This window comes from Microcebus murinus, chromosome 4 (assembly GCF_040939455.1).
Source record: "Microcebus murinus isolate Inina chromosome 4, M.murinus_Inina_mat1.0, whole genome shotgun sequence".
NCBI classification, from domain to species: Eukaryota; Metazoa; Chordata; class Mammalia; order Primates; family Cheirogaleidae; genus Microcebus; species Microcebus murinus.
Genome location: NC_134107.1, coordinates 104881083 through 104898906, shown reverse-complemented (window position 1 = coordinate 104898906; position 17824 = coordinate 104881083). Strand labels below are relative to the sequence as shown.

The window sequence follows — 17824 nt, the reverse complement described above, 5'->3', positions numbered from 1 at the left end:
ATGCCCACACCCGCCATGTTCCCAGCCGTCCCCACGCCCCGCACCGTCCTACAGAGACAGACGCACCACGCGTAGGAGCCAAGGATGCGCATGCGCCTGGAAGGCGGACCAGTGGCTGAAAATTAAAAAGACTTAATCAGTAGTGAACACTGCGCCCCCAGGCACAAAGCCCTCTAAGTAGTTGTCAGGTCAACAAACAAACCCCCTTCAGAGAAGATACGGCCTCCTGGTGGCAAGATATTAAGAAAGAAATTGAGGCTGCAGACATTTCTCTGAAAATCCAGCCACAAGCTCTACTCATTGTCTCCAGTATCATTGTCTCATATTAATAAATATCAGTAGCTGAAATTAAATTTTGCCAAATGCTCCAGGCAGACTTTCCCTCTTATTTTTTCATTAAAAAATGGAATTCGAGCCCAAGTGTCAGGACTTCCTCGAATGGACTTATTTCAGCCTCTGCTGAGCACGGGAGCTCCCCTTCACCCCAAAGGCGGGAGGGGCAGAACTATCCTCGCAGATCAATGCCAGGGTCAATAAAGCCAGGAGTCTCAGTGGAAGTTAAAGTATTTATTGATGTGTTTAAACTCTGTACATTCTCCACAGATCACAGTAAGGAGTTTGTAGGTGAAGTTTAATCTGTGCATAGTGGGAAGAGACATGAATAGGGTCAAAGGGAAGAAGAAAAAAACCATGGTTACTGGAAAATAGAAAAAACAAAACAAAACAAAACACCACAGGTTACCAGAACCTTCAGATTAAAAAAGAAAAGGAATAAAAAGGCTGTGAGCATCAACACCGACTGTACAAGCATTACAAAGACTCGTGAAAGAAACAAAAATCTTCAAAGCTTTCCACAGTGTCTACAGATCAATTTCATGTACAACCTGGAACATTCTCCTTTCACATAAAAACAAACCTCTGTTCCCTCCTGGGCCATCAGCTGCCTCCTTACTGTGGTCTTCTCCGAGTGGATGCTGAAGAGGCTGGTGGCAGGAGGAGGCAGGAGTGAGGGCACAAGGGGAGGCTGAGGGTCAGTGCCTGTGGAGGACGAGACCACACATTTGGACACGCTTGGAAGTGAACAGTAAAAAGCTACAGTAAGTAGACGACGGAAAGTGGAAGAACGTCATATACAAACTACAGGCTAATTTCTGTGGAAGAACTGGATTCAGAAGCAAAGCAGCAGTGGACACCCTCACCTGTGTACATCGGGCTCGCTAAAGACGCTGGAATGAAAATGCCTTTAATCTCCTTGGTGACAGCAATTGTATGGAGACACCAAGGTACCCCGCAGTGGAAACACTGGACTTGCAAGGAACTGGTCCTTTAAAATGGGTTTGAGGGCTTACCAGCATGTGTTTCAGTGGTCAGCTACAGTTCCTTCGTCCACCTAGCTGCTCAGCAACTTCCTGAAAGCTCATTTAAAAAGGGATACTGCCTTCTTTTTTTCAATAAAAGCCAGGGCAGTGAATGAGCCTAAAGAGCTGACTTATACAATGTAACTGGAACAAACAGCCTGCATATACAGCCTATCACTGAAAATCAACATTTTCCATTTATACAGAGAGCATGTGTGAGACAATACAATAGAAGTGGGGTTTCTGATTAATTTAAAAAAGAAAACTACATCAGTCAAATATCTGCAATAGATCATTTTTCTCATTTAAGGTTTATATTTCATATATTGTTATATTAACATTTTTCACCCATTTAAAAGAATGGAAATTGCAATTCTACAGTAGTACTTCATAGTCTTAACAATCCAGGAGGTCAGGGTGCAAGATGAAGCCCTCTGGCAGCAACTGCTGGTCAATAGTCAATCCAAAGCGCTGGACCTCTTCTGGCCGACCTGCACCACCCCACTCCAAGCAGGGGTGCCACATGCTTCCTGTCACTTATATCTGCATCTGCTCTAGGTACTTGTAGGTTGGGTTTTCATAACCATGATTCTGCATCTTATTCAGGTGACGCTCTTCTGGGGTGAGCATTGGGTCAACCTGGAAAAACAAAGACCAAAGGTCACTGCAGTGCCTGGGAAGAGACCTGTACAGGGTGCTGGGACACTGAAGTTGTTTGCTGCACAATCCCTGCTGCCATTGGACAGACCCAATGAGAGCTGGTGGTGAGGACCCAGAGGAGAAAGAAAAGGGGGTCAAAGAGGTGGTGCCTCTGAACCCAGAGCCCTGAAAGCTTAGTCCACGTGGAAGACAGTCCACTGGACTTCTTGGCACCACAGTGACAAGTCGATCTCAGTCCTGCTACTTACTCTCTGGAACAACCAAGGTAAGCCACTTAACACTCAGCTATGAAATAAGGAGTCAGACATGATCTCTGGTCTTTTCCAGCTCTGAAATTCTACAGCTAAGCTGGTTTCCAGTGGGAGATAAAACCAAATAACTAAGACCTGCATTTGAACTAATTTTCTAGAGCACATTATATTCCTTATTGCATTTATATTCGGTAATCAAGAGACTCTGGACATTCCCAAAACAGTGCAATAAGTTAAATTACAAATCAGCAGAAGACAGAAATAAGTTGCTTTGGCTCTTTCTAAATTTCCTATTGATCTTTTGGGGTTCCCCCCCCATTAAAAGAGAGGACTAGTAGCAGTCCTTAATTCTTAAATATCTTAAAAGGAAACATGAAGGAAACAATCTGAGCAAATAGTTTTCACCCCCTATGCGTAAGATGTTCTCATGATTTTCTGACATTCATAGTCTAGGCCCAAATTAATGTTGAAAGTTGGCAACAGCTCTTAAAACAGGACCAGCGCAATTTATTAGTTACTGACTTCCATAACATGACCTAGGAATCCAGTAAACCATTTAACTGACAGCAGCATGTCCAGCACACGAGGAGTTAAGACGTTCAAATTCCTCAAAGTTCTTGCCCCTCAACCCCACCCAGGCCCCGGGTGCAGAGTGGACCTCCAGCCAGCCCCTCACCTCCACGATCCCGTGGCTGATGGTGCCATACTGCCTCTTCCTCAGCAGCACCAGGCTGATGACTATGACCGTGGCAATGGCCACTGCAATGACCAGCAGACCAATGAGGGCACTGCTGCTCAGACTGAAGTCCTCCCGCAGAGGTCCTACGGATTCCTGAATGACAAAGCAGATGTGGAACAAAGGCCAGTGACCATCTGGCAGCGGTGAGGCCAGTAACTCACCAAGGGCAAGCTCCTTTAAAGTCCAGGGTGGCACCAAGTTCCTGCTGTGCAGGTAACCATCTATATGGGGAGAATGCCCATCCTTCCCACTTTTCCCAACCTCCATGGAGATTTTAATTGTAGCTCTCTTATTCAAGAGTATGGGAAAATGCAGACGAGGGACCCTCATGCACTTAACACACCAGACATCTCTCCCACTTGCTACTTGAATTGAGAAGGTCCAAAGGAAAAATAGCTAAGATTGACAGGAAACCTGGCATTAGGTTCTGTAGCCAAACACATACCGGCTCTTCCTCCAGCCCTCCGACTCTCTCGGCATTGAAAATCATTTCCTTAACGTCCAGAGTCTCATCGATGACCTGAAATAGCCACAAGAATGTTGGCAACTAGCAACTGGGTGAAGGGGAAATTTACTATAAACATCACTGCTGCTTTTCTCCTCCATTTACTATTTGGTGGGAGGAAGCAGACACCTGTGGGACCCCAACTAACCAGTCAGTTGTGTCACAGATGCCAGAATCCACTCACCAAACCCCTAATGAAGGGGCAAGTGTGGATGGAAAATACCTTATAGCAGTTGGTCCTATAAGGGTTTTCACCTGCATTTTCCTTTAAGTAACTATTATAGACAAGTGTTTCAGGACAGATTACCAGGAAGCTATAGTTAAATATCAAACTCAGGTGAGAATAATCCTGAAATATAAATGATAGAAAATGGCAGAATAATAAAAGGGAGTATAAACCTAAGACAGTATAAGAACCAAACCCAACTCTACTCCATCTTCAAGCCATTAAAACTCTACTCACTTGAAAATGGCCTATAACGTGTTGCAAATGTATTTTCCTCCTGTATAGTAAGAGATGCGCTACTACTGAAGCAGACTTCTTTACTCCTCCTACCCACATGCTAAAGAAGACTGCCAGTCTGAGAGCAGTTGGGGCCCCAATCTTCCACCATGTGGAAAACGAACACGTGGACATGCACCTGACACCGTGCCACATGCTCTAATGATTCTCAAAAGTAAAACATGCTGGGAAGGAGAAAGAATGGGCTCACCATGTTTTCATCCACTTTATTCTTACTGTTAATCACTTTCTCTTCAGCACCGATCAGTGCTCGGTCCTGCTCTCCCACTCCAGATCCTGCGTGGAGAGAGATCATAGCAGAGTTTCCAAGGGCGGCCGACCTCATGCTGCTCTCACAGCTGCAGCAAACTCCCTGAGGGCCAGGGAGCCCCTCACCAAGTCCCCCTCCCCTCCTCGACCTGCGACTGCATACACATGTGTGAGGATGCACTGTGCTCCACACGGATGGATGGTACACGTGTTTTCAGAGGACCGATGGGTATAATGGAAGAGGGAGTGCTTACTTGTCTCCAACTCAGAGAAATGGAATGCAAGCCCTCAGAGAGAATGCTCACTGTGAGATACACAGACATGGAGTCCAAGGGCGTTCTGGCACGGACAACACGCAACACTCTTACATGTGATATTCTTGCACCCTTTCCTTCAGCACCTGGGTCCTCACACGGCAATCTGCATGTTTGTCTCCAGCACGATAGTTTAGCCCACAGGCAATTCTCTCTGCCTCCCCAACATAAACCCTGCTATCTGTCCTTCAAGTTTCACTCCTCGTGGGAGACATTTACAGATTACAGCACTCAAAATCAGAGTTTGTAATTATCAATTTCCTTCCATGTCTCCCACGAGGCTGCATCCCTCTCCATGCCTAGGTCACAGTCAGTCACCTTCTAATGGTTATTAGAGAACAAACAGGAAGGAAGCAGTCTGTCAACAGGGAGAATACTAACACCAGGGTGGAAGGCACCTTTCTCTAAACAGAGCAAGAATAGCAACTCTCCTCTTGCCAAGGTCAGACACTGCCCAAGACAGCATCGCTCGTGTGTGGCGCTCCAAATGACAGTATCCAAATATGCAGCATGACTGGACACAGTACAGACCAGGGAGGGGAGAAGTGAGAAGCAGTCCTCTATTTTTAGCTCCAAAACATGTGATTTCTGGCTATAAGAGTGTATTAATAATAATAAAGTTCTATATAAATGTCTAGATTTGAACCTTTATAAATATAAATAGACCAACCTGACAGCACATTTGGCATACTAAGGTAACTACCTGCAAGCAAGATTCCAACGGGAAGAAACACAGAGCAGTGCTGTCCCTGGGCTTGTCAAAGGCAGACAGTGACAAGACCCAGCTATAGCAAAGCTTCCAGCTCACAACCAGACTTGTTCTTAACACAAAGCAATGGTAACAGCTATGGCAGCTGCTAAACTTGTAGACTAGCTAATGCATTAATTCATTATAATGCAGTAAAAATGATGTCATCTTCTCTAAAGTTTCCACTTTAAAGAAGAACTGCACAACTTGATTCTAGTTAAATCAGAGCTGGCTCCTGTAGTCTCAAAATGCCAATGAAACAGCAATGCTATACTCCAACTACTTGAGGAAGAGGAATCTGGAAGGGTTGTTGCCTCAGCAAGGATGCTTATGATCAAGTCCAGTAAATTCTAATTCTGAGCTCCTTCCATCTCTTTCTGTCTTCCTCAGAATTTTAAAGGTTATATGGGTAGGATCCTATTTGAAAAATAGTGTGGCACTGAGCCAATTAATCTAAAGTCCTACTGCCAATCTAGAGTGTTCAAATACCTTTTTGGTGATAAAATCCACATGTTAAACACTGACCATAACCACTTTGGTTTTATAAAATATATAAACAAGTGAGTTCAAGAGACCAAAAGTTAATGGTTAAATTGTCCCAACTCATAACAGTTTAAATACAAAGGTAAAAGCCAGTTAAACTTCTAGAAAATCCATCTCAATAGATATCTAAGTTGTGATGTTGCAAAAAAATGTTGGCATAGTGGTCTCCAGAAGATACACATCCAAATAGAACAAAATAAAGCATTTACATATAAGTGATTTTTCAGAAAATTCAAATCACACTTTTATGTGCTGAGAACAACCTGTGACAAAAACCAGAATATCAAATTCTTAGCCAGTGAACACTGCTTTGCTCCATCCATAAAAGTCTGCCAAAGCCAAAAGAGCGGGCTCATATAATATGTTAAGAACATGGAATGTTTGAACTATTTGTTTACAATAACACCTGAGATCGGACTGTCCAATCACCAGAGGGATTCAGCAGCTGACAAAGGCAATGTAGGTAATAGAAATCACATGGGCTTTGAGGACAGCAAACTGGGTTCAAATCCTGGTTCCTCCACTGTTTAAAGTCATGACTTAGAGTAAACCATGTAATCTCAGGGAGTTCTTCAATTGCCTCATCTATAAAATAGAGCTAAAACTCCTACCCTGCAGGGATGTTCAGTGGGTTAAAAGAAATCAATATGCAAAGCATTCCGTGCAGTGCTTTACGTAATGTTAACTGTTTTGAAAACCGGACACTCAGTACAGCAAGAAGAGTTCACTTGTCTCCACCTGCTTCATCCACCCGTTTTTTTTGTTTGTTTTTTTTTGAGACAGAGTCTCGCTTTGTTGCCCAGGCTATGGTGAGTGCCATGGCGTCAGCCTAGCTCACAGCAACCTCAGACTCCTGGGCTCAAGCAAATCCTTCTGCCTCAGCCTCCCGAGTAGCTGGGATTACAGGCATGCACCACAATGCCCGGCTAACTTTTTTCTATATATATTAGTTGGCCAATTAATTTGTTTCTATTTATAGTAGAGACGGAGTCTCGCTCTTGCTCAGGCTGGTTTCGAACTCCTGACCTTGAGCAATCCGCCCGCCTCGGCCTCCCAGAGTGCTAGGATTACAGGCGTGAGCCACCGCGCCCGGCCTACCCGTTTCTAATGTTCTTCTAAGAAATGCTACAGCTCAGGGGACATAAAACAACTGGCACAGACAAAGGGCAAGGATAGCTAAAAAGAAAAGATGGAAGTGGGAATAGTAGAGAAAAAAGAAGAGGTAAAAAAACAAGACTGTCCACCTGACTGTAAATTAAGCATATTTTTATATATACTAGCAATTCACAACCAACCTGTGTAAACTGGGTGTACTTTTAAAAATCTATCCAGATTAGGCTGGGTGCAGCAGCTCACACCTGTAATCCCAGCACTTTGGGAGGCTGAAGTGGGAGGATTGCTTGAGGCCCAGAGTTTGAGACCTCATCTCTACAAAAAATAGAAAAAATAGCCAGGCATGATGCCACACGCCTGTAGTCCCAGCTACCCAGGAGGCTGAGGTGGGAGGATCACTTGAGCCCAGGAGTTCAAGGCTGCGGTGAGCTATGATCGTGCCACTGCATTCCAGCCTGGGCGACAGAGCAAAATCCGGTATCAAAAAAAAACCCAAAACAAAACAACTATCCAGATGAAAAGGATTTATGAAAGCATCTATCTTAGTTACTGTACATTCTCTGCACATCCCAGAAGGAGAGCTGATAATGGCCACACAGTGACCAACACCACTCTGACGCTCAGTGCTGGAAAGTCAGGCCAGCTTGTTGGCGACACGGGGCCCCTCTGGCTCTACTCACAGCCACGTCGGATGCAATGAGTTGGGAAAAAAATCAGGTGATGGTATGAAACAGAAAATGAAACTTCTGACACACTGGGGAGTGAAAAGGAATGAAGGTCTTAAAGGGAACATCTTTGACAAACTAACCTTTTTTCATTGGGTGGTACAACTCCGGCTGAGTGTCTAGCAGAAAGGAAAACAATAAAAAACAAAATAAAATAGCACAAAAGGAGATTAAGAAGGAAAATGGCTTCTTTCAAAATTCCTATCTTAGAATTTCTCTATAATTTAAATAAAAAGTATTTTTCCTTAAAAACATGCCTGAAATATCCCATAAACCAGCAGTAAGATCCACAGCAAATCTCTGGAGGCTAACACCAATAAGAAAGAAAAAAGTAGTAGGTCTGTTTTGGACATTTTTTAAGGGAAATTTTGGGAGATTCCCAAATTATTTAGCTTAGCCCACAAAATTATTTTTCTTAGAAAACAGCAAAAATTGAAATTAGTATTGACTGTGATTTGCTGACAGGGAGATGAGGTCCTAGCTCCCCTGTGCTGAGATGGCCCGAGCCCAGGCAAGCACGTCAGTGTCTAAGCACAGCCACACTGCAGCCCACGGAGGTCTGGGAGCTGCAGTGAGAGCAGGTGTGAGGAACGGAGCTCTGCCTCTTTCTGGATCTGCTACTTCCTCAGATCCTGTTTTCTTATTGGAGGCTCCACTGCACTGAGCCTACACCTCTGAGGTGACTAGTTTAGAGACATTTCTGCGAAGGCCCAAGGGCTAAGCTGGACCCAAATCCACCCCACCCTCCGCCTCCAGTTTGGCACCTTCCTTAGGCCTCTGTTCCCACACCACGTGCAGCCAGAGCCAGGTGACTGTGATACTGTGATTGTGGACCAAACCTGCTTGGGTTAAAATCCTGACTCTCCACAACCTTGGGCAAGTTACTTAACCTCCTTAAGCCTTAGAATCCCCACATGGGGACACTCAGGTACCTACTTTAGAGGGTTATTCTGAGGACTGAGTGAGAGAGTCGATGTAAAAATGCTTAGCTAAAGCTGTCACGTAAGAAGGACCCATAGCTGTGGGCCGCTTTTATCACTACCACCATCAGCAGCAAGAGCAGCAAATAGAATCTGATTACACATACTGGTCTCAGGGCACCAGTCTCAGCAACTTGTTTAATTCTGGAGCAGGCTCCCAGCTTTGAGAGATACTTTCAGACATCGAGAACCAGCAAGGGAATAGAGGAAAGAGTGCCTGCCTAGGAGTCAAAGGACACAGCTTCTTGCCCCCACTTATGTCAGAGATGTGACCCTGAGCCAGCCCCTCCCTCTGCTTGTCATGAGATGGTAATGACATAATATAACACGAAGGTGCTATCGAAACTGCAAAGTGCCTCCCGCATGTAAGGCATCACCCAAGCTGAAAGAATGGCGGGCTTGAAGCCAGCCATCTATGAAACAGGACAAATATTCCTAACTTCATGGTGATACTGAAGCCAACCAACTACTTTCATACGAAAAGGACCCAGGCCGCTGCATGCACACACCAGGTGCTCAATGAATCCAGTCTCCCTTTCTTGGACTCTCACAGGAATACAACCTGCCCACCTCAACCCAGTTTCAAAAAACTGACTGTCGTTTTCTCATTTTGTCCTCCCCACTGCTGCCCAGAAGTGGCGCTGTCACTCACACACACCTTCGTTTTCAGGTAAGGATGGGAAGGGGTGGAACAGCGGGATCTCCTCACTCTCCTCCGAGCTCACGCGGACGTCCACGGGGGTCTCCGAGATGGAGGCGGTGAACTGGTCCATGTCTGCGCGCTGCTCCTGGAGGAGCTCATCTGAAGACAGACAGCAGGTTTTAGAAGGACTTGGCATCTGGGCACAGAACCACCAATCTGAAAAGGGCTAACTCCTGTCGTTCTGTAGTTTGAGATGTGCCTAGGAGAATGTCCCACCAGCCCGAGACCCAGCTAATGGCTCCTGGCTCTGCCCTGAGCCACCTCCCCGACTCTGCAGCACCACGGAGCCCCAGCACAGGGGCCCAGGGCCCATCCCGGACACCCCTCTCCTCTCCACACTCCAGTTAAATGGTCTCCTCCTACACCACAGATTTTGGGTTTAAAAAAAAAACCTGCATATATTTAAGGTGTACAACATGATGTTTTGATATATACATAGTGAAATGATTGCTGCTGTCATGCAAATTAACATACCCATCACCTTCCATAGTTACCTGTGGTAAGAGCACCCAAAATGCACTCTCAGCAAATTTCCATCGTACAGAACACTATTATTACATATCAACCTGTACATGCTGTACATCAACCTCATGCTGTACATTCCATCTCCAGACTTACTCATCCTACATAACTACAACTTGTACCCTGACCTACTTCTCCCCAATGCAAGTTTTAAAATCACCTATATACCAAGACTCCCAAACCTGTGTCCTGCAGCTACCACCCAGCCTCTGCCTCCTCTAATAGCCTACCCTAGACCTCCATGTAATGCCCAACAGCAATTTCACACACACAATATTTTAGTGTGTGTGAAAAGGACTGGTGATTTCCTTCCCTGCCTAGTAAACACTGGCACCACCATCCACCGAGCTGCTCTCACAAATCCTCAGTGTCACCCTTAGGCCCGAAGGCAAAGCTGGGCACACCCCTTCACTCTCCTGGACACGTCCTGGAGACCACCCCACTGCCCTGGGGCTCCAGCCCCCATCTCCTTTGTCACCATTTTAGTGAATACTACCATCATCTCTCTCCTAGATTTTTACAGTCATTTCCTGTCTGGCTTCCAATTTTAATCAACTCTTTACATAGTAGCCAAGTGAATTTAAAAAAAATTCATGTTTTAAAAAGCATAATCCAGATCTAGTCCCTTCCTAGCTCAAAACCCTGCCATGGCTTCCCATCAACCTGGAATAAGATCCAAACTCCTCAATTTTACCTCTTCTCTCCCAGACCTAGCCCTTGCCCACTTCTTTGGCCTCATCCCCTCGCTGTGTTCCAGCTATGCTCATCTACTCAGATGTGCCACCTGACCAACACTTGAGGCCTTTGTGGTCACGGTCCCCTCCTCTCTCCCTTGCGATCACCCCATTCAAGTCTCAGGCTACCACCCCCACAGGCAGCCTGCCTGACCACCGGCCACTCTCCACCACTCTGCCCTAGTTTTAACTCTCTGCACAGCACTTATCACCATCTGACACTTGCTTTCTTGTTTCACCATCTGTTTCTCTCCTACTGTAACATGAGCTCCAACAGATATTGTCTGTTTCTACACCATTTTTCTCTGTGACAAACAGCAGACAAAATAAAATTTACTGAATAAGTGAAGATAAAAGACTGGGAGAGGAGGTGAGAATTTGTGTAAAATAGGATATCCTGAAACACATCAGCAATTAAGGGGGAAAATAGTAACAGGAAACTTCCCAGTCCCTTGCAATTTCACACCCTAGATTTTCTTCCGCTAAGAGAAGGTCAATGAAACTCAAAAATCTGTGGCTCACGGCCAGTACGTCTGTCCTTGGTTACTTCCTGACCTTGTCATGTAAGCTCCAGTGGATTCCAGACTTCTGAAACCATGGTGTGCAAGGCCCAGCTTCACTGGCCTTGTTTGTTCCCACCTGCCTGGCTGCCACTTCTGAATCCCAGCAACAAGTACCAGCTGACCTTGGTACAGTCAGTACCCACCAATTTCCTCTTGAATTTCTTGGGCCACATAAGGTACTTTGTAGAGCAGAGAGAGGCTTTGGTTCCTTCTTTCTTCAATCACGTGGAGATGTGTCATCACCTGGAAGCACAGTCACGAGGGAAAGGTCTTGTTACTGACAACTACTGGGCCAGGAGGGAACTTGCAGATGGGACAGCTACACACATTTCTGGAAAGATCATTTCAAAAAGTGTATTCTCTACAGAGTCCAGCAGATCAGTGGGTCAGAGGAAATGTATTAATCCCCAGGCCGTACTTACTGATCACTAAAGTGTAAGTGCACACAGCCCCCTTAGGTGATGAGAGTTTATCCAAAGAGAATGTTCCAAGTTAAAAGAAAATTTACTAAAAAATGTCTACTAGCCAGTTGTTGATTTGATTTTCATATGAGTCACTAACTACTAACTGTACTGAGTTTAAAAAACCTAATTTGTACAATGCTAAAGGTTCAATAAGGTTTTGCTGAGTGAAAGGAAAGAGTCAGTCAACTTTTACCACTGGTCAGATTAGATGGAACAAAAAGAGGCTGAAATTACTGGCTAAAAAGTAGATTTCGGGGCCAGGCACAGTGGCTCATGCCTGTAATTCTGGCATTCTGGGAGGCTGAGGAGGGAGAATCGCTCTAGGTTAGGAGTATGAAACCAGCCTGAGCAAGAGCGAGGCCCTGTCTCTACTAAAAATAATAGAAAGAAATTAATTGGCCAACTAAAAATATATAGAAAAAATTAGCCGGGCATGGTGGCGCTTGCCTGTAGTCCCAGCTACTAGGGAGGCTGAGGCAGGAGGATTGCTTGAGCCCAGGAGTTTGAGGTTGCTGTGAGCTAGACTGACACCACGGCACTCTCTCTAGCCTGGGCAACAAAGTGAGACTCTGTCTCAGAAAAAAAAGTAGATTTTGGAAAAGAGGAAACAACCATTCATGGATTTTGCTGAGAGAAGTGGTTGCTTAAAATGATTATTATGGTGAATAAGAGGACTAGTTTATTGCTATTTAACTAAATTACTATTCTTTGAAAAATTCATGCTGAAGTATAAATAAATCTGATTTTATGGGGATAAAGGAAGATTGATCTACCATAGCTTACTACCTTTTCTGAATACGAAAGTTCCAAAGTTGTTTGTTAAAAAAAAAGAGCCACTAGAAGTGGTCACTTATTTTTAAAGTTTTTTGGGATGGAACTGAAAGGTGATCTAGGGTAACATCCACCCCAGTGAAAGTGAGGCATGTTGCTGCCATAAGCTATTCTAAACCAAGCCATCCCTGCCTGGTTAGACTTGCAGTTACTGAACTTTTCCTAAAGAGGGTGCTCTAAACCAGCGGATTAATTAATTATGTGGGCTTGAGGCCATTAACATTAAGGGTCAGAATGAAAAAAAGCTAAATGGAAAGATGCTTTTATTGTGGATTGATATCCCTCTGACCTTTAAAAGCAAGGATGAAAGCAATTTAATTTTATATCTGCCATTCCGTCAATCAAGTAAATTGATGGGAAAGTGCGAGAGTGAGTGTCTTGGAGAAAAAATGCAAATGGAGCTGCAACATATCTACAGTCTCAGCATGTGTTGACACAGCAATACTTCGTCAGATGAACTAAGGAGCCATTTGAGAGAGGGTAGTTCATATACCCACAGGAGGACAAGAACCACAGGGTGGAGAACACTGGAAATTACTGTTTTTACAGGGAACCCTTGGGCTATAGCACTGGGGGATAGAAGCACCGTATCACTCATCCAGGCAATCAGACATGGCACAAGTTATAACAAGCTGAATATCTTCAGATTTTTCTAGCATTTAGATAACAGAATAAGGAATAGGCAAAAGATTAATTTAATTCAGTGGCCAAACTTTGCTAGAATTATAGGCTGAGAGCAGACAGTAAGTAGCACAGAGGAAAGCTGGGTTGACCCCTGAGATAGTCTAAAGATGGGAGGGTTCTCCTTCCCAATAATACTTAGTGTGGCAGTTTGACTGCACTTGCAGGAATTCTCTAGTTATTAATTTAATATACTGATCAAAATCTCTCCCTCCTTTTTACTTTCACCACACAGAACAGGCTATTTTTCTGTACAATACACCACAATAACCTATTGTTGCAATAAAGGTTTTGAAATGATTAAGTCTTTAAAAAAAATATCAAGCAGACCTGAAAAGCGTAAGTCCTGTCAAGAGGCATGCATTTCCCACCCAAGTGATCCAAGGCCACTCCAGGACTCTAGGCGTTTATCCTCCTTCCTCACTCCATCCAGTGAGAAGAGAGCCTTGTGCTCCACTCATGCCAGACACCTCCTAGGGTCCCCGGTTGACCCAGCCCCTTTCCACATTATGCCCAATCTGTATGAGCCTGAGTTCTTTTATTCCCCAAAACACTCAGCTTCTAAAGCAAACTCTGTATATTTAAGGAAAATTCTTCTTCATCTTTATAGTTAATTCTACATTAGTTTATGAGTTGCTTAAGGGTACTCAAGAGATTCAACTGTATTATTAGATGCTACTACAGAGTTTGGTGTGTAGACAGTAACACACAAACTTCTGCTCAACAAACAGTGCAAACACAGCTCCAGTGTTTAAGATCTCTAGGCAAACCACATTACAAACAGAGTATACACACGAGGAGGAAGCGGGAGAGTTCCTGGGGTGATGGGCAAGCACCCACGCTGTAAGTACCTCCCAGTACTCACAAATATGTTCAAAATACAGTAGGAAATGAGATCAGTGATGTTATTATAAGGCCCTCTAGGAAAACTATAGGCTTCCTGGTTTAAAAGGAAGTTATTAGCATTCTTGTAGGAAAGTTCATTTTATGACTACAAGAAAGTAAAACTCAAGTTAATATATGGACAATATATTAACTATTGATATTAGAAAGAAAGACCAGAAGAAAATCTTTACAGATGACTATAAACCTGGACCCAGCATGGGACAAAATCCAGAAATGTTAAAAAGTGTCCGTCTAAACAAAAACTGTAATGCACAAAACAAGAAAAGAGATCTGTCCTATATATTTGCCTAGAAAAGGATTTCAAATATTAATTCTGGTGATACCCTAAATCAGAAATAAACTGATATAAACATCAATTTAGAAATGAAATACGAAGTACTTAATATAGAAAGTATAGAAAAGGTTTTTTTTGTTTTTTTTTGAGACAGAGCCTCGCTTTGTTGCCTAGGCTAGAGTGAGTGCCGTGGCGTCAGACTAGCTCACAGCAACCTCAAACTCCTGGGCTCAAGCAATCCTTCTGCCTCAGCCTCCCGAGTAGCTGGGACTACAGGCATGCACCATCATGCCCGGCTAATTTTTTCTATATATATTAGTTGGCCAATTAATTTCTTTCTATTTATAGTAGAGACGGGGTCTCACTCTCGCTCAGGCTGGTTTCGAACTCCTGACCTCGAGCAAGCCGCCCGCCTCGGCCTCCCAGAGAGCTAGGATTACAGGCGTGAGCCATCGCGCCCGGCCAGAAAAGGTATTTTTAAAATAGTACCACTGCAAAAGCCAACTCATGGACCAGATGTGTTTAGAAATCAAAAATCATTTTCTGAGGACTAATAACAACTAGCAGTGCTGTTCAACCATTAGTCAAGGCACCACGTCCCACCGGAAATACTCTCGTGGCAGCAATTTCCACTGTGTCTAAGATACCTGGGATTTCATCTGGGCTGCCTTTTCTGGGTCAACAGCCAACACATGCTGGTAATGACGGATGGTATGCAGGCGATCTTTGTTCTCAGCACGGACATAACGCCGCAAGGCCTGGAGAATGCGATGAGGCTGCAAGAGAGAACAGTTGCTACAATATCCAGAGACTAGAGAATTGAAAACAGGCAGGAAAACAAAGGCTTAAACTGTTCACCGAAGAACATAAAGCTCAGCTAGGCACAGAATGAAAGCCTTAGCTTTAAAAGTTTTTTTAGCTTACCAAGTAACAAAAACTATCTAGGTAAAGTAGCAAAACATAAATTCCAAACTTAACGAACAGTATTTTTCAGAATCCCCAGCCCACTATCATCCTCTGATCTGTCCTTTCCCGGGTCAGCCTTTGACACCTGAATTGCAAGCTAGGTAGTCTCCCACATCACTCCAAAATGAAGACTTTAATTGGCTTCCTTAAGAAAGATACAAACATCCACCAATACTTTCCATCACCCAAAAGCAAGGTAGATTAGTGTTAAGGGATAAAATAGTTTGAGACCATTCATGCAAGTTTTAAAATAAATTACTTTACCCTTTTCTTAATAATCTTATTCACAATGAAACTGGTTCAAAAGTCTTCATTCATAGAAGGTACATTTTCATTCTTTGAGAATAAGGCTATCACAGAAAATTCAATAATTGGATAATTATCACCCAATTTCCTCAGGTTATGCTATTCTAGTGTAAAATATTATCACATCACAGATGGTATACACAGGCATACACTGATGTAATGCTAAGCCCATACACACAGACACTAGAATTTAATACCTTTTCCTCCCTAATCTTCTTTCCTTACCTTCAGCTTTGCCAGAACTATTCATAAAAATGTCATTTTTACTGACCTGTGTGTTACACATCGGTTCCATACACACACCACTTCAGGGCAGGCATCAAGGACAGGATTCATCAATGATTTGGCTCTGACTACAACTCACCCGTGGGGGATCCGACTGCAAGGCAGCCAGGTAATTCTCGAGAGCCATGCGACGGCGGTCATTCAGCATGGCTTCTACTCGGGCCAGGTGGGTTTCCACCAGCTGCTGCTTCTCACTGGCTGCTTCCTTCTCTAAAGCTTTAACCATAGCTTGGAAGTGCTAAATCAGGACAGTAAGAACAAAATAATTTATGGCACGTGGAGGCAGTATAAACAAGCAACCTCAGAGCCCAACGCTTCTCCTTGTCCAGTGCCCACACGAGATAGTAACAGGTCCAGAGAGTGAAGCAAAGCTAAAATCAAAGCATACTGTATTTGATTTCTATCAGGACAATTACATCCTTATCTAAAGAAAGCAAGTTAAATGTCAGTGTTAGAGGGACTCCTTAATTTTTCCATAACTGAAATGGCCAGTGCTGCACGTCCAAAGCCTGGTTTCTCAGTGTGCACCACATTGTAGCAACATCCGACCTCCAAACCCTGAAACCAATGACCAATCGGAGATATATTTTTGAAACATAATCCAGCAAGGCAGTAGGTTATGCTGAATCATTTTTGTTTAAGTCACAAAGGCCAAGTTATCTCTGAGGTGTCTGGCTAGGTTTACAGGTAGTTTGAGGGTGTTAAACTAAATTTCCCTGGACAAGATGCACTGACTTATGCAGGAATTAAAACTTAAATTTCTAGGTGATCAATAAAAAAGCAAAGGTCTTCCAATAAAGTGTTAACATCAGGAGGAGAGAGGTTTCAGCTAGACATAAAATGATTTAAAATGTCATCAGTTTTATACAACCAAAGCAGCCCTGTAAATTGCTATTCCCATGCCTCACCACACTCTCTTCTATGGAAGGGAAATGCAGTTTGCTGCTGTGATCTTAAGCTTATATTCTTACACAGTTAGAGATGAACTATATCAGAGATCTTTATTTTCTGTCTTTTGACTTTCAATTCATCTGGGGAAAAAAAGAATTCAGTACTGCTGAAAAACAAGTCACACCCTAAGAATGAAAATGACAGGACTTTTGCCAGGAAAGCAGAACCAACAAACATCAGTTGAGCTAAAGTTACTTCCTGGCATGAATTAGGTGTGCTCTGGTGGAGGGTTTGGTTTCCTTCTACCGCAGGTGAGCAACACTAGAGGTGAAAAAGGAAAATATGCCAGTTACAACTTCCTTGTAACGTAAGCCCTCACCTGAAAAGAGGTGTCAAATTCTATTAATATTAATAATTTCCTGGGAGATTGGCTGACCATTTTCAAATGGTCAGGCTGAAAGCTTTGTCCCTGGAGAAGGCAGCTTACCTGAATAAGAGTCTGCCTCTCTGCTTTTGGGAGATTCTTAGCTTGAAGCTCTGCCTCTTCCCATTCCTTCTTTACCTAGAACAGAGGTCATAAACACTGCCATCAGAGAACAATCCTCTGAAACAACTCTCCATTTTCTAAAAATATTGCCAGGTACTAAATCTAATGTAAGAAACTGGGCAAAAGGAGACTGCATCATCTCATCCCTTATGAGCTCGAGGTTGTTACTGCCTCAGAAGGTTCTAGGCCTCAACTATCCCTAAACAGAGCCTCAATTCCATGATCTCTTTGTTCCATAACCTTAAGCAAGTTATTTTAAAGTCTTTGTGCCTTAGTCTCCTCACCACAAATTGAGGTTAATACCTACTTTTCAGAACTGAGGGTAAAATAAAATAATGAGCATTTCCCCAAGTGTAAGCCCAGCATGAGATATGTGTGGGATTTGGGGTGGAGCAAAGAAATTCCCTTTTCAATTTTCTTTCAATTCTGAGTAAGTCAAGAAT

The 17824-nt window shown here is 43.6% G+C and overlaps 1 protein-coding gene across 4 annotated transcripts in view; it reads right to left on the bottom strand.

Annotated features, from left to right (window-relative positions):
- Nucleotides 1-552: 552 nt before the first annotated feature.
- The window catches only part of APLP2 (amyloid beta precursor like protein 2), a 75198-nt gene continuing 57926 nt past the window's right edge, over nucleotides 553-17824 (bottom strand). For 2 of the 4 annotated variants that reach the window (XM_012783332.3, XM_012783330.2), the window contains 10 exons: nucleotides 17322-17396; nucleotides 16023-16181; nucleotides 15034-15162; nucleotides 11374-11473; nucleotides 9367-9510; nucleotides 7812-7847; nucleotides 4227-4312; nucleotides 3454-3528; nucleotides 2946-3101; nucleotides 553-1997 (listed from right to left, as the gene is read on the bottom strand). In XM_012783332.3, coding sequence (XP_012638786.2) covers nucleotides 1896-1997; nucleotides 2946-3101; nucleotides 3454-3528; nucleotides 4227-4312; nucleotides 7812-7847; nucleotides 9367-9510; nucleotides 11374-11473; nucleotides 15034-15162; nucleotides 16023-16181; nucleotides 17322-17396 — 1062 coding nt within the window. In that variant the 3' untranslated portion in view covers nucleotides 553-1895. The remainder of the gene's footprint in view (nucleotides 1998-2945; nucleotides 3102-3453; nucleotides 3529-4226; nucleotides 4313-7811; nucleotides 7848-9366; nucleotides 9511-11373; nucleotides 11474-15033; nucleotides 15163-16022; nucleotides 16182-17321; nucleotides 17397-17824) is intronic. The other 2 variants (XM_012783331.2, XM_012783333.2) reach the window with 1 other exon arrangement.